The sequence below is a fragment of the Lytechinus variegatus genome, chromosome 17, assembly GCF_018143015.1.
Source record: "Lytechinus variegatus isolate NC3 chromosome 17, Lvar_3.0, whole genome shotgun sequence".
NCBI lineage: Eukaryota > Metazoa > Echinodermata > Echinoidea > Temnopleuroida > Toxopneustidae > Lytechinus > Lytechinus variegatus.
Genome location: NC_054756.1, coordinates 9,831,355 through 9,843,480, shown reverse-complemented (window position 1 = coordinate 9,843,480; position 12,126 = coordinate 9,831,355). Strand labels below are relative to the sequence as shown.

The window sequence follows — 12,126 nt, the reverse complement described above, 5'->3', positions numbered from 1 at the left end:
AGAGAGACAGCCCATCAGTAGCTTGTAACAACAGCTTATATCAAGCATTATTACATCATGTGTCTGATGATGTGCAAGTAGCCAATGAGATTCAAGGATATTTGTTACTCTGAAATGCAGCAGGGGAAATGCAGTGATAGAATGAGAGAGATAGGTGATTGGTAGCTTATAACAGTAGCTTGTTACAAACACTGCTGATATGCAGTGGTTTCATGAGCTAATGATATGTGGATAATCCAATTATTGGTTGTGATAAATGGTCCCTAATTAATATAGTAACATTACATTTAACCTTTCTGAACCACTGTATGAAAGCACAAATCCTTACTCTTCAAGCTATTCGATTTTTCAAGTATATATTTGTGTGAAATATATAAAAAAATTAAAAATAATATTGAGATGGTTTCTAGTTATCTTAATGAAATAAATTTTAACCTCAATAACTCACAAGAAAACTTTAAACATAATTTATTGTTTACCACTGTATTCATTTGTGATTATTTTGCTTTTTTTCCAAAAAAAATATGTAAGCTTACAATGTAGATATAATTTTTGAAACTCAACAAATATATAGGACACAATATTATTAATTCTTATCATCTGCATTGAATTGACTTGGATAGAATTTTATTACCAAATATCACTATCCAATGCATGTTCATGCAGTAGTATATGTACATCACATAAAAAAGGGGATTATTATTCTATATCAGTTCTTGATCAGTTAGTAGCTCACATCAGAATGTGTAGCGTGATTGCTTCTACATCCAATCAGAATAGACATTTTTTGAGAAACATATTAAAATGAATTGACAGATATCAATTAGAATAAAAATTACACAATCACAATCGCAACGAGCATGTTTTAGTGCTGTAGTCGTTTACGTAGCTTTTGTCTCTCCCTTTTTGTGCTGTTTTGTAGCCGTTGTGCAGATGTAATGATAAACTCACACTGCACATTTTGCTGAACTTTGCTCACTGTGAATATGAATTGCCATTTTTTTCATCTTGACAAACGAGAAATAAAAATTACACAATCACAACGAGCACGTTGTAGTGCTGTAGTCGTTTATGTAGCTTTTTTCTCTCCCTTTTTATAGCTGTTCTGTAGCCGTTGTGCAGATCTAATGATAAACTCAAACTTTGCGCATTTTGCCGAACTATGCTCACTGTGAATGTGAATTGCCATTTTTTTTTCATCTTGACAGACGAGAAACCAGAAGTGCTAGAAGTCATCAATTCCACCAAGCTCCACTACGAGTACAACGGCACCATCCAATGCCTAGCTTTCGGCATGCCTCTCCCGAACATCACATGGATTCGGGATGGAGATCACTACGTAGGGAACGAGAACGCAACAATCGTTACGTACGCTCTTGACGATCACCACGTCATCTCGGAGATTCGGTTTCATCCGCTGTGGGATGATCGCGGTTATTATACATGTGTTGCAAGGAATCAGCACGGCAGTGATCGATCATCGTTCTACAGTTACAAAGGTATGTACTGTACCTGTACATGTATAATAAATACCATTACTATGGTTTATGTACATTTACAAAAGTGTGATAAGTACAAGTTCAAGGTAGAATGATTACTGTAACAAATGTTGAATTAGTAGATTTTTTTAAGGTAGAATAAAGTTGTGCCACATAAATTATGCTCTGCAATCACATCTCATTGAACAGATTGTCGGACCTCATTTACCTTTTTAGGTAAATGGATTTAAAAAATCAATAAAGAAGATTAAGATGAAAGATGAATTTAGTTAACAAGATAAGATAAAATATTTATCGAGTGAGTGAATAAATGATTTGATTAGTTATTGCATATATTTAGTAAAACTGCAGGAATAAATTAGTGAAATTATTGAAGTAAACGATGAAATCAAATTACACAAAATATGATAATGAATAAATGAAATAAACCAATCAGTGAGTAAAGAGTTTGTGATAAATGTATAAAGATAGGGAAATGAACTGAATGAATACACTGTATGTGAAACAGTGAGTGGGTGAATGAAGGAAGGAAGAAATGTGCATTTACCAAGAAACCAATGGATTCTTAGATAAATGAATGATCAAATTAATAAATGAGCATATGAATTAATGAATATATCCACACTAAATTGATTAAGAATTGAATAGATGCATTAATGTATCAGAGAGTGTGTGATTAAAAGAATAATATAAGTACAATACACATTTCAATAATGAATTACACATGTAGGCATTTGAATAAGAAGCATACAAACTGTTACTTTTTTTTACACTTTCTAGGCCCTCCACTCTACGAGGGAGGGAAGATAGTCTGTGACGACGATGATCTCAAACTACAATGCCCTGTGGGTGAATACATTCAGATAACAGGAGCTTTCTATGGTAGGATGCACAATGAAAAGTGTATCATATACGATGATTACTATCCGACAGGTCAGTATAACTAATTTTTTCATTCTACAGTAAAAAAATTATGGACAAATGTGACAGTACATTTCATCTCAGTGATATTAATAATTTAGAAAAAAAATCTCAGATTCGTTTAGTTTTTGTTTAGTGTAGAAAAGCATATTTATATCCTATGGATGTATGCAATTAAAAAAAAAAAATGCCATTTTGATTTTTTTTGCACAAGGTTGGCAGCACTGGATAGATACAGATTTGAAAAACTAACCTGATATTACATCTTGTAAAAATGAGGTTCAAGATAATTGTGAAGGTTGTTATTATCAGTTTTTATTCACATCTCTCCAATTTAGATTGCGAATATGATCCGGACACTGTCTTGTACCGCATGCAGCGGCAATGCGACAAGAAGGAACACTGCGTCTTACATACAAGTGAGGCTATGTTTGGAGCAGTGGGAGATAATTACACCCTGTGCGACGGGTTTACCAAGTATATCAACATGACGTATGATTGTATAGGTATGTATGGTGTGTCTTTACTATTTATTCAAGTTTATCTTGTGATGTTTGAAGGTTTGCCCAGTGGTATGGATAACTTCGGAAGAGAGTTACAGTACACCATGTTGTGAGATCCCAATGGCTTGTCAGTGTGCTGATTAATACAGGAAGGGTTAGGGTTAGGGCTTGTGACACAAAGCTTTGCAATGATCGTAGACCATGTTTTACAATTGATTGCATTGACCTTTGGAACTCCTTCCCATCCTCGCTCCATGAAATTGGCAGCGTTAAACTCCTCAATTCGTCCCTCGAAACTCACTCACTTCAGCAGATGTGTAGTAATTAACTGATTGAATGAGCCAGCGCCTGTGAATGATTTTAACAGAAATGCGGCACAATACTGCTGTATTGCTGTGGATTCTGTGGATCATCGAATACAATGTACAATTAATCATAAAAATCAGGCATACGCTAAATCGCTAACCTCTGTGTCATGGGACGCTGATCAGTTCGCTGAAGTTACAATCGATCTATCAATTGTTAAATTTCGAAAGAAATTTGCAATTGTTGCAATATTTACTTGCCACACCACCTTATTCTCATTCTCCATCTGGATCTCTTTATAGGTTATGACTGGACCGAGTGGTACAACACCGATACACCTGCCGATGGCGTTGAAGACGAATCACATTACAGCATATACAAAGTAATTCAGTCATTTTATTGCCATTTGGTCTATTGCCAGTTGGTCCAATTCCAAAACGATGGGCCTGTTTTCGGAATTCTTGGGGGTGTCCCACAAAGATTTAAGCCCATAAAAACCTTGCACCTAACTTTCCAGTAGTGTGCGGTGTAAGATGCATTGGTCGGATCATGTTCAGTGGACACTGGCTATAGCGTATTTTAATCAAGAAGATTGCACATTAAATGTTCTGATTGTGAGTCACACTTATCACTTTGTAAAACACCCTCCCCCCCTCATTTAAGTCTGTGCTAAACTGATAGGAATCCACGGAATATCAAAATTTTGTTCAGACCATATTTTCCTATGTTTGCTCTGTACCTTCTTCATGCTTACATGGTGAAGTTGATGTGTGTAGATATGTCCTATGCAGATACTAGCAAGCTGCCCAAGGAAAACAGAAAAAAGTGGCCACTGTAGAGTAGAAAATAGCCTTAAATTTATAGATGGGTTCTTTGACACTCATCTTTCAAATGGAAACAATTTTGGTGGCGACTAATGACAGGTTTTCACTTTAGACAGGTGATCGTTAAGATATATTTGTGTGTAATTATATCACTTTTTTTCAGACTTGGAAAGCTAGATATTTATATTCTCTCATTTATCCTTTTTATTATTTTATTCCCGCCTCCCCCCTCAGATGAGCTCCAACCTGTGTGCTGACCCTCAAGACGCTGAATGTCGCCAGGTCAGTGACGGTCAGTCCCACTATGCCCTCGGACAAGTGCTGCAACGTCCTTGTTCCCTCAACAACGAGGGCGGGCTACTCTGCTATGACAGTGACCAGACTAGCGGGACTTGTAAGGATTATGAAGTCAGGTTTCTTTGCCCCGGAGGTAAGAGTTATTTTCACTCAAGAATCGGAAGAGACATTTTCTTCTGCCTGTAATAATATACTGAGTGTGCAATCAGTTGGTCGTACATTTATTATGGGACTACATACTATTTGGATAATTGAACAACATTTAATGATCGATGATATTATTGGTTATTTTTTTTACTGTTAACTGTTATACTCTACATGAATGCTCGCATGTAATTGGCTGAGATCAATAGTTTATAGTGGAAACCTCAGGGCCCCATCGTACAAAGAGTTGCGATTGATCCAATCAATCACAACTGTATGGAAATCCATCCATACCATAATTTTTTTCCGCAGAAAATTTGTCAAATCTCCTTAGTAAACAAAGCGAATCACATTGAATGTTCAAGAAAATGGTAAATGTATGAATATATGTCATATCTAGCAAACATTTTGAGGAAAGTTGCTATTTAGATGTTGACGTTTCTGGCCTTCCATAGTTGCAATAGATCAGATCAATAGCCACTCTTTATAAGACTGGGCCCAGAACTGTTATGGTGCTCCATGAGTTATTCACTTACACTACATGTATATCTTAACTGCTAAAATCCTCTCTGAAAAACCACAAACCATTTTAATGCCTATGAATCCAGGTGTAAGTGGTTGAGAAATTTTGTAAACTTTATTTCATTGTTTGACTGTTTGAATAAATTTTCCCTCTATTTCTCCTGTTTTTTTTTTTTTTATCTCACTCTCTCTCTTTACTTGTTCCTTTTTCTAACCTTCCACTTCATTTCATCTCCCCCCCCCCTTTTATCTCCCCCACCAATCATTTCTGTATCTCTTTAACCCTTGTCTTGTATGCTTGCTCTCGCTTTCTCTGTCTCTCTGTCCATGTTTTTTTTTCTTTCTTCTCTCTTTCTGTCTCCATCTCTTTGCCATCACCCCTTGCAGAAGAGCTTGGTATATGGGGCCACGAGGAAGCATTAGAGTGTGATGATGAAGAGCTAGCCATAGCATGCCAGGCTGACTACTCCATCAAGATTCACAAGGCCTTCTATGGCAGAAAAGAAGAAGGTTTGTAATTCAATCCAAGATTGGCAATAAGTAAAGATATAGCAATTACTACATAGGAACAATATGTACTGTACACTGATATTTGAATATGGTATAGATTTACTGTTTTGTTGAATACTTGTGATTAAGTACATGTACCTTAGTACCCTTTCATTCATTTAGACTTATGATTATGCATTTGTTTGTCTTATTGTTTTTTTTCTATGAACTTTGTCAGGGACAAGTTTGCAGTCATAAATAGCATAAAATAAATAATTATAATCCTGCATATTAAAGTAAAAACAATCATACAATTATGATTTAATTACGTTGATGACATAACTTGCATTGAAATCTCGTTTTTGAGCAATTTCCGGTCTGACATGCACATACAAAGTGTTGTGTAATTTTGGAACCACATAATGTACCTAGGCGTTGCAAAATTTGGTCTCAAAAGATGCGCAAGACTTGAAAATAAAAAGTCAGCTAGTGGCACAGTAAAAAAAATTGCACGGCGGCGCAGTGACAAAATTTGTCGAGGGGTAAAATGACCCGCCCCCAGTTGAATAATGGTTAAACACCCATCTGGTGTGAAAGCCCTGTTATAGTATATTGCTGGTGTGACTGCACCAGTCATTGGTACATGTATGTAGACTAGTTACTAATACCTCAGTCGCATTTCCCATATGGCGGCCGTACGGTGAGTCAGAAACAGTCGTTTTTACATTTTTGTACCAGCTACTTAGAGGTGGTTTGAATAGAAATCCATAAAACCGCTGCTATTTTCGACCTGCCGTACGGCCGCCTTAAGGAATATGTGACTGAGGTACATGTATAAGGATTGGTCAATAGTATGTTCATTTAAGGTTCTTTTAAGATCAGGCTTTTGAAATCACAACCTTGATATCCTCTTTTTTCGGCTCTATTTCTATACCAGGTCTGTGCTCGGCAGGGAACAACTACACTTATTCCCTTGACTGTGAACTGAACCAGGAACTGGTCCTGAAGATGGTCCAGAAGAACTGTGATAACAAGCAGACCTGCCGCCTCAATGTGGAGTTTGCCACCGTGCTCTCGGACCCCTGCCCGGAGCAGCCTAAGTACCTGGATATCAGGTTCAGCTGTGAGAGATATAGTGAGTAATGGTGATGATGGGGATGATTTTGGTGGTGATTGTGATGATGATGGTGATGATGAGGATGATGGTATAGATGGTGAAGGACAATGTGGAATTTGATATGGTTGTGGGGATGATGATGATGTTGGTAATGATGTTGATGGTGATTGGTGATGGTGATGATGATGATGATGATGATGATGAGGAGGAGGATGATGATGATGGTGATGATGGTGATTGGTGATGGTGATGACGACGATGATGATGATGATGATGAGGAGGAGGAGGAGGAGGATGATGGTGATGATGATGATGATGATGGTGAAGATAATGGTCATGTTGATAGTGATCATATTGATGAAGATGATATACATGTCAGTGGTGATGAGGACCATGTGCTTTTTATCATCATGCTGATGATAATGGTAATGATGTTGATAGTGATGATAGTGTTGACAGTGATTGTGGTGATTTTGATAATCAGGAGGAGGAGGATGCAGATGATGATGATGGTGAATAGTTGTGATAATGATGGTAGTGATGGTGTTGATAATAATGGCATTGATATTGGTGATTATGATGATGATGATGATGATGATTATGATTCTGATGATGATAATGGCAGTAGTACATGTAATAATGATTGTGGCCTTTTTTCATTTCCTTACAGGGAGTGATTTTGCCCGAGGGAAGTCGGCCAACATGAGCAGTCTCTCGTCATCTTCGGAGGTCGTTAACGCCACCACAGACTACATCCTTGAGGTTGATTGTTCGGAGGGATGGTGCACGCAGTCCGCTGATGAGTATGAACCCTGGTGGGTCGTTGACCTCCAGGCGAACTACGACATCAATGTCGTCACGGTCTACACTTGCGATGATGCCAACTCTGCTTGTAAGATATTCTTAGTTAAATTGTTGAATGATGTGGATGATTATCAGTGTGCAAGACATGCTTTGAATTGCAAGCCATTGAGTTTGAAGTAGTCAAAATAGTCAATGTGCAAAGGTTTATTTATACATGAAGCACCTATTTTATTCCCCAAAATTGACATGGAATTTTGTAAACACAATAGGGTGAAGTAAAGCAAATAATAGATAACATACATGTACTTCAACTTAAAAATGTCACCAAGACTTTCGTAAGAATATGCAGATTTTTTGTAAATATCCCATTTAAGAATTGAAATAGATTTCCTCCAATTAGCCAGTATCTACTGTATAAAGATTTGACTATTGAAATAGAGGTAGAAATCATAAGAATGCATGTACATGTAAGTGTGAAAAAAATAGCCTACTTTAGCTCTGAAGTATAAACATACATGTAGCCTTCATAAACAAAACATAAATCATTTCCTTCGGTCAGAAAAACCCAAGGTAATGTTATAAAGTAATCAACCTCTTTCTATTGTTTTTTATGTCTTTAGCTGCTCAAGCGATGGTTATTTGAGGGCATCACATTTTTATATACCGGGTAAAGTAAAAAAAAAGAAAAGAAAGATGAATCATTTTGGGAAGAATCTATTTAAGAAGGTCTCATATATAAAAGAAGTCAGCCATACATGTGCACCCAAATGCATGTAGTTTATGCGATTTCCCAACATAAAAATTCATGGCCTCACTTCACTGTTATGTCACATCATTCAGGTTAGTTTCTTTGAACTACACAGTCAGTATGACTTAACTGTTTTGTTTTCTGCAATAGCCACTCTGGACAACTTCCAGGTCAGCATCGGCAACAGCTCTGACATCAGCTTCAACGAGGAATGTGGCGAGGTCGTTTCTTCCACCCAGCCCGGCCCTAATTCAGTTTTCTGCAACCACACCATGCGAGGGCGGTATATAGGTATCCAGCTCGTCGGAAGAACCGACTCTATACAGATATGTGAAGTCACTGTTCAGCACTGTAAGCAAATTGATAAGTTAATATTTAAAGAAAAATAATGGTCTGCTATTGGAAAATAAAAGAAATATTCCTTGTAGCTGAGGCTGACATACATGTACAAATAATTGCATGTAGTAAATAATACAAATAGAACAAAATATGAATTTGTAAATTGATAGGCTATGAATTAAATGTAGAAAGGTGGATATAGAATCAATCAGTTTGTGAAACAGGGTATACTCCATTTTCGTTTGCAAAATTGAATTTTGTAATAGAATTCATTGAGGTGGTATATTTAAAAAAATCTGGAACTGATTAACATGAAAATTCTGACAATGACATTTTACTGTAAGTTATGATGCAAACTTGTGTGAAATAAATGACCCTGTTGCATTCCTTTGTTTTTTCCTAATTTTTTGTGTTTTTTTGCAATAACTTACTTTAAAGCAGTGAAATGAACAGTATGCTAGATGGATGATTTAAAAAAGATGCAGTGTTATTTCATGTTATTTAATTATAAGTTTCAATTTATTTCTGGCAGTTTTGTTCAAAACAGTTCAATCAAAAGGAAACATTTGTGAAAGGAGACATGAAGAAAAGAATAGGTACTGCAACCTGGGTGTATTTGGCAAGTGATTTTTTAAGATATAATCAGTTGAATGATACATAATATTATATGTTTTTCACAACCTCTTGGGACAACTCTGCAAAATGAGATATGTTATCATTCCTTCTCTGACAGTGGGACCGTTCCCAGTAAAAGCCATGGCCTGCGACGACCAACTCCTGGAGCTTTCGTGTGCAGTTAACGAGATCGGTTACCTCAAGATCGAGAACGTCTTCTACGGACGCAGAGAAGATGGCAAACACTGTCCTCACAGGTTTGTTTTGTGTTGTTTTTTACCCTTGAGGTATGGGTTGATGCCTGACATGGATGTCTGTGCACATGCGTGTCTGCATGATTCTTATCAAAGAAGAAATGCAACAATCACAAAATTTTACACCTGCAAGAAAGAGACAGATATTCATTAAACATGAATTACTAAAGTTCGTACAGTAAAATGGTTTCTTATATTCTAGAAAGAAAGTGTAATTACAAAATACAATTTTGTAAAATCAAGGTTAGTGGAATCTAAAAGTAAAATTCATGTTTGATCTTCAGTCAAAATTTTGGTCAGACAAGGGGAGGGGGCTTCATACAGAAGTTTACTTAGGTTTGAATTAATCTGCTTTCTATCCTCAACTTGGCAAAGGTGACTTTTTAAATGAAAATTTGTCTTTTATTTTGCTCCTCCTTACAGGTGGTCGAACCACACTTATGATACAAACTGTGCTGCAGACACAAGCACACTGGTTAATCTCGTCAAGGAGAAATGTGAGAACGAGCGTCAGTGCAGCGTGGATGTCACCTCCGACATCCTGAACTCCCTGTCAGCCGATCCCTGCCAGGGAGAATTCAAGTATCTGGAGGTGGAATACACCTGCCAGAAGTTCCTGGAAGGTAAGAGCCTAAAAAAATAAAAATGATGGTGGTGATGATGGTGAAGATATCGATGATGAGGAGGAGGATTTGGGCGGTGATAATGGTAATTGTGGAGGTGATGGTGGTGATGATACATGTAATTTTGATGATGATGATGATGGTGAATGTGGTAATCATAATGGCAAGATAGTGATGATTTTGATTATGATGGTGATGATGATGAGGAAGATGATGATGATGTTGGTAATGATGATTGTCAAGATCATCTTGATGATGACGATGCAGAGGAGGAAGAGGGGTAGGAGAAGAAGCAGGAAGACAAATAGGAAAAAGAGGGTAAGAGAGAAAGAAGAGGAAGAGCAAGATGTACATGTAGTAAGAGAAAGCAGAAGAAGGGAAGGAAGAAGAAAAAGAAAAGAGGAGAAATAGTAAGAGAGGTAGCATGATTTTGTTCTTATGTTGATGATGATGATGACAATCTCTTCAAGGATGTATTGATATAAGAATATCCTGCTTTTCCCTTCAGGAAACAACACTCAGTCATCAACCTATGCTGTGTGCCGAGAGGAAAATCTCCAGATTGCTTGCTACGGCAGTAATCGCTTCATCGAGATCACCAGTGCCTCCTACAAGCATGTCACTGCTACCTCTCCGTCATGGTGTACAGAATCACCTTCGGATAATTGTGAGTCAAACAGTTCACAGCAGCGTCCCCAAATTCTTCTTGATCTATCCCTGATAATTTCCTTATCTTTGTCTGTTATTTTATCAAATCATCACTCAAGCAAGAGATGAAACTGATATTCAGGATACAATCTTTAGATAGCGTTTTGATAAGGGTGTTTTTCTTTATACTTACGATTACACTTTACACATTTATTATGGAAAAAAAACGTCACAAAGAGGTGGCGATAAGTCCAACAGACGTTCAGATTCCACTTAAACTTAATGGATTACAAATCGCTTAAAAATTATAAAGTTAAATACATGTCGAAAAATGAAATAAAATCAAGAAAGGTACATGTGCAATACAAAGATAAATACGTGGTAAGGGATGATATGGATGTGGGTAGCAAAGAGAAATCCCCAAGAATAAATTGATTGGAAACTATATACTTTCACCTTTCATATGTAAGGTCTCTTTAGAAGGGCATAGAGATGTCAAATACCAAGGTATAAAAGAAGTGAAAATTATTTCATTTGAATATTAGAAAGATACTCATATATAATTCACATTATTCATATTTTAATACCAAATCTTTAGATAGGCTTCAGATGTCGAACCATGTTATACATTCTTCTCTCCTTTTAAATCTCAGCTGCCAGTTGTTCAAGCCAGGATGTCAAGAGCGTTGTAGCTGCCAACTGTGACAACAAGGTTACCTGTACTGTCGTTGCTGATGATTACTTCCTTGGTGCAACGGCTTGCACCACCCACAAAATGCAACTCGAGGTTACATTTGATTGCAAGGGTAGGTCCTTTGGGCTTATCCATGAAGTGTTTCTGTCATGCTAACTCCTGTAGGAACTCAGCAGGACAGCTGTTTTTGCTGGTATAACACTAAACTAGTCTATAACTAATTACATACATGTAGGAAGCTTTTGACATCTAAGTTAATCATGCATACTGCCCATCTTTGGCAAAAAGAAGCAAGAAATACGTAATAAATATATATTTTTTTTAAGACGGCAGGTGTGATATGTGTTAGGAACGAAACAATTAATCTAGACCTAAGATACGTATTGCAAAATTTCATAATGCCAATAAAAACCTTTGATTGATTATCTGTTTCAGATGAGCTTCCATCTGGTGAGATATCCCTAATCGGATGTGAAGGACTCGATGCAGAGCTATCCCTCTCTTGCCCCGACGGAAAATACATATCCATCAATGATGCGTTCTACGGACGCACCCAGGTCGGTAGCTCGTCCTATGTCTGTCCTGCAGCTGATGGCAATGATGCTACCACGTCATGCCGGTCTAGCAACACCCAGGCTATCGTTGAGTCGTACTGCCAAGACCAAAGGACCTGTAGCATCCCGGTATGTGGTTGTTATAACAAAAGTCAGTTGAGGCATTATAAAGAATAAATTATCCATACAAGTTATTGTGCAGATACATGTAATCGGATGGATTCA

At 37.2% G+C, this 12,126-nt stretch overlaps 1 protein-coding gene across 2 annotated transcripts in view; it reads left to right on the top strand.

Annotated features, from left to right (window-relative positions):
- Window positions 1–12,126, top strand: part of LOC121431200 — an 89,160-nt gene that overhangs the window by 73,204 nt on the left and 3,830 nt on the right. For both annotated transcript variants that reach the window (XM_041628710.1, XM_041628709.1), the window contains 14 exons: window positions 1,209–1,499; window positions 2,280–2,432; window positions 2,759–2,926; window positions 3,532–3,611; window positions 4,288–4,483; window positions 5,404–5,526; window positions 6,443–6,640; window positions 7,293–7,514; window positions 8,325–8,525; window positions 9,247–9,385; window positions 9,806–10,005; window positions 10,514–10,672; window positions 11,307–11,459; window positions 11,783–12,030. In XM_041628710.1, the coding sequence (XP_041484644.1) occupies window positions 1,209–1,499; window positions 2,280–2,432; window positions 2,759–2,926; window positions 3,532–3,611; window positions 4,288–4,483; window positions 5,404–5,526; window positions 6,443–6,640; window positions 7,293–7,514; window positions 8,325–8,525; window positions 9,247–9,385; window positions 9,806–10,005; window positions 10,514–10,672; window positions 11,307–11,459; window positions 11,783–12,030 (2,531 nt within the window). The remainder of the gene's footprint in view (window positions 1–1,208; window positions 1,500–2,279; window positions 2,433–2,758; window positions 2,927–3,531; window positions 3,612–4,287; window positions 4,484–5,403; window positions 5,527–6,442; window positions 6,641–7,292; window positions 7,515–8,324; window positions 8,526–9,246; window positions 9,386–9,805; window positions 10,006–10,513; window positions 10,673–11,306; window positions 11,460–11,782; window positions 12,031–12,126) is intronic.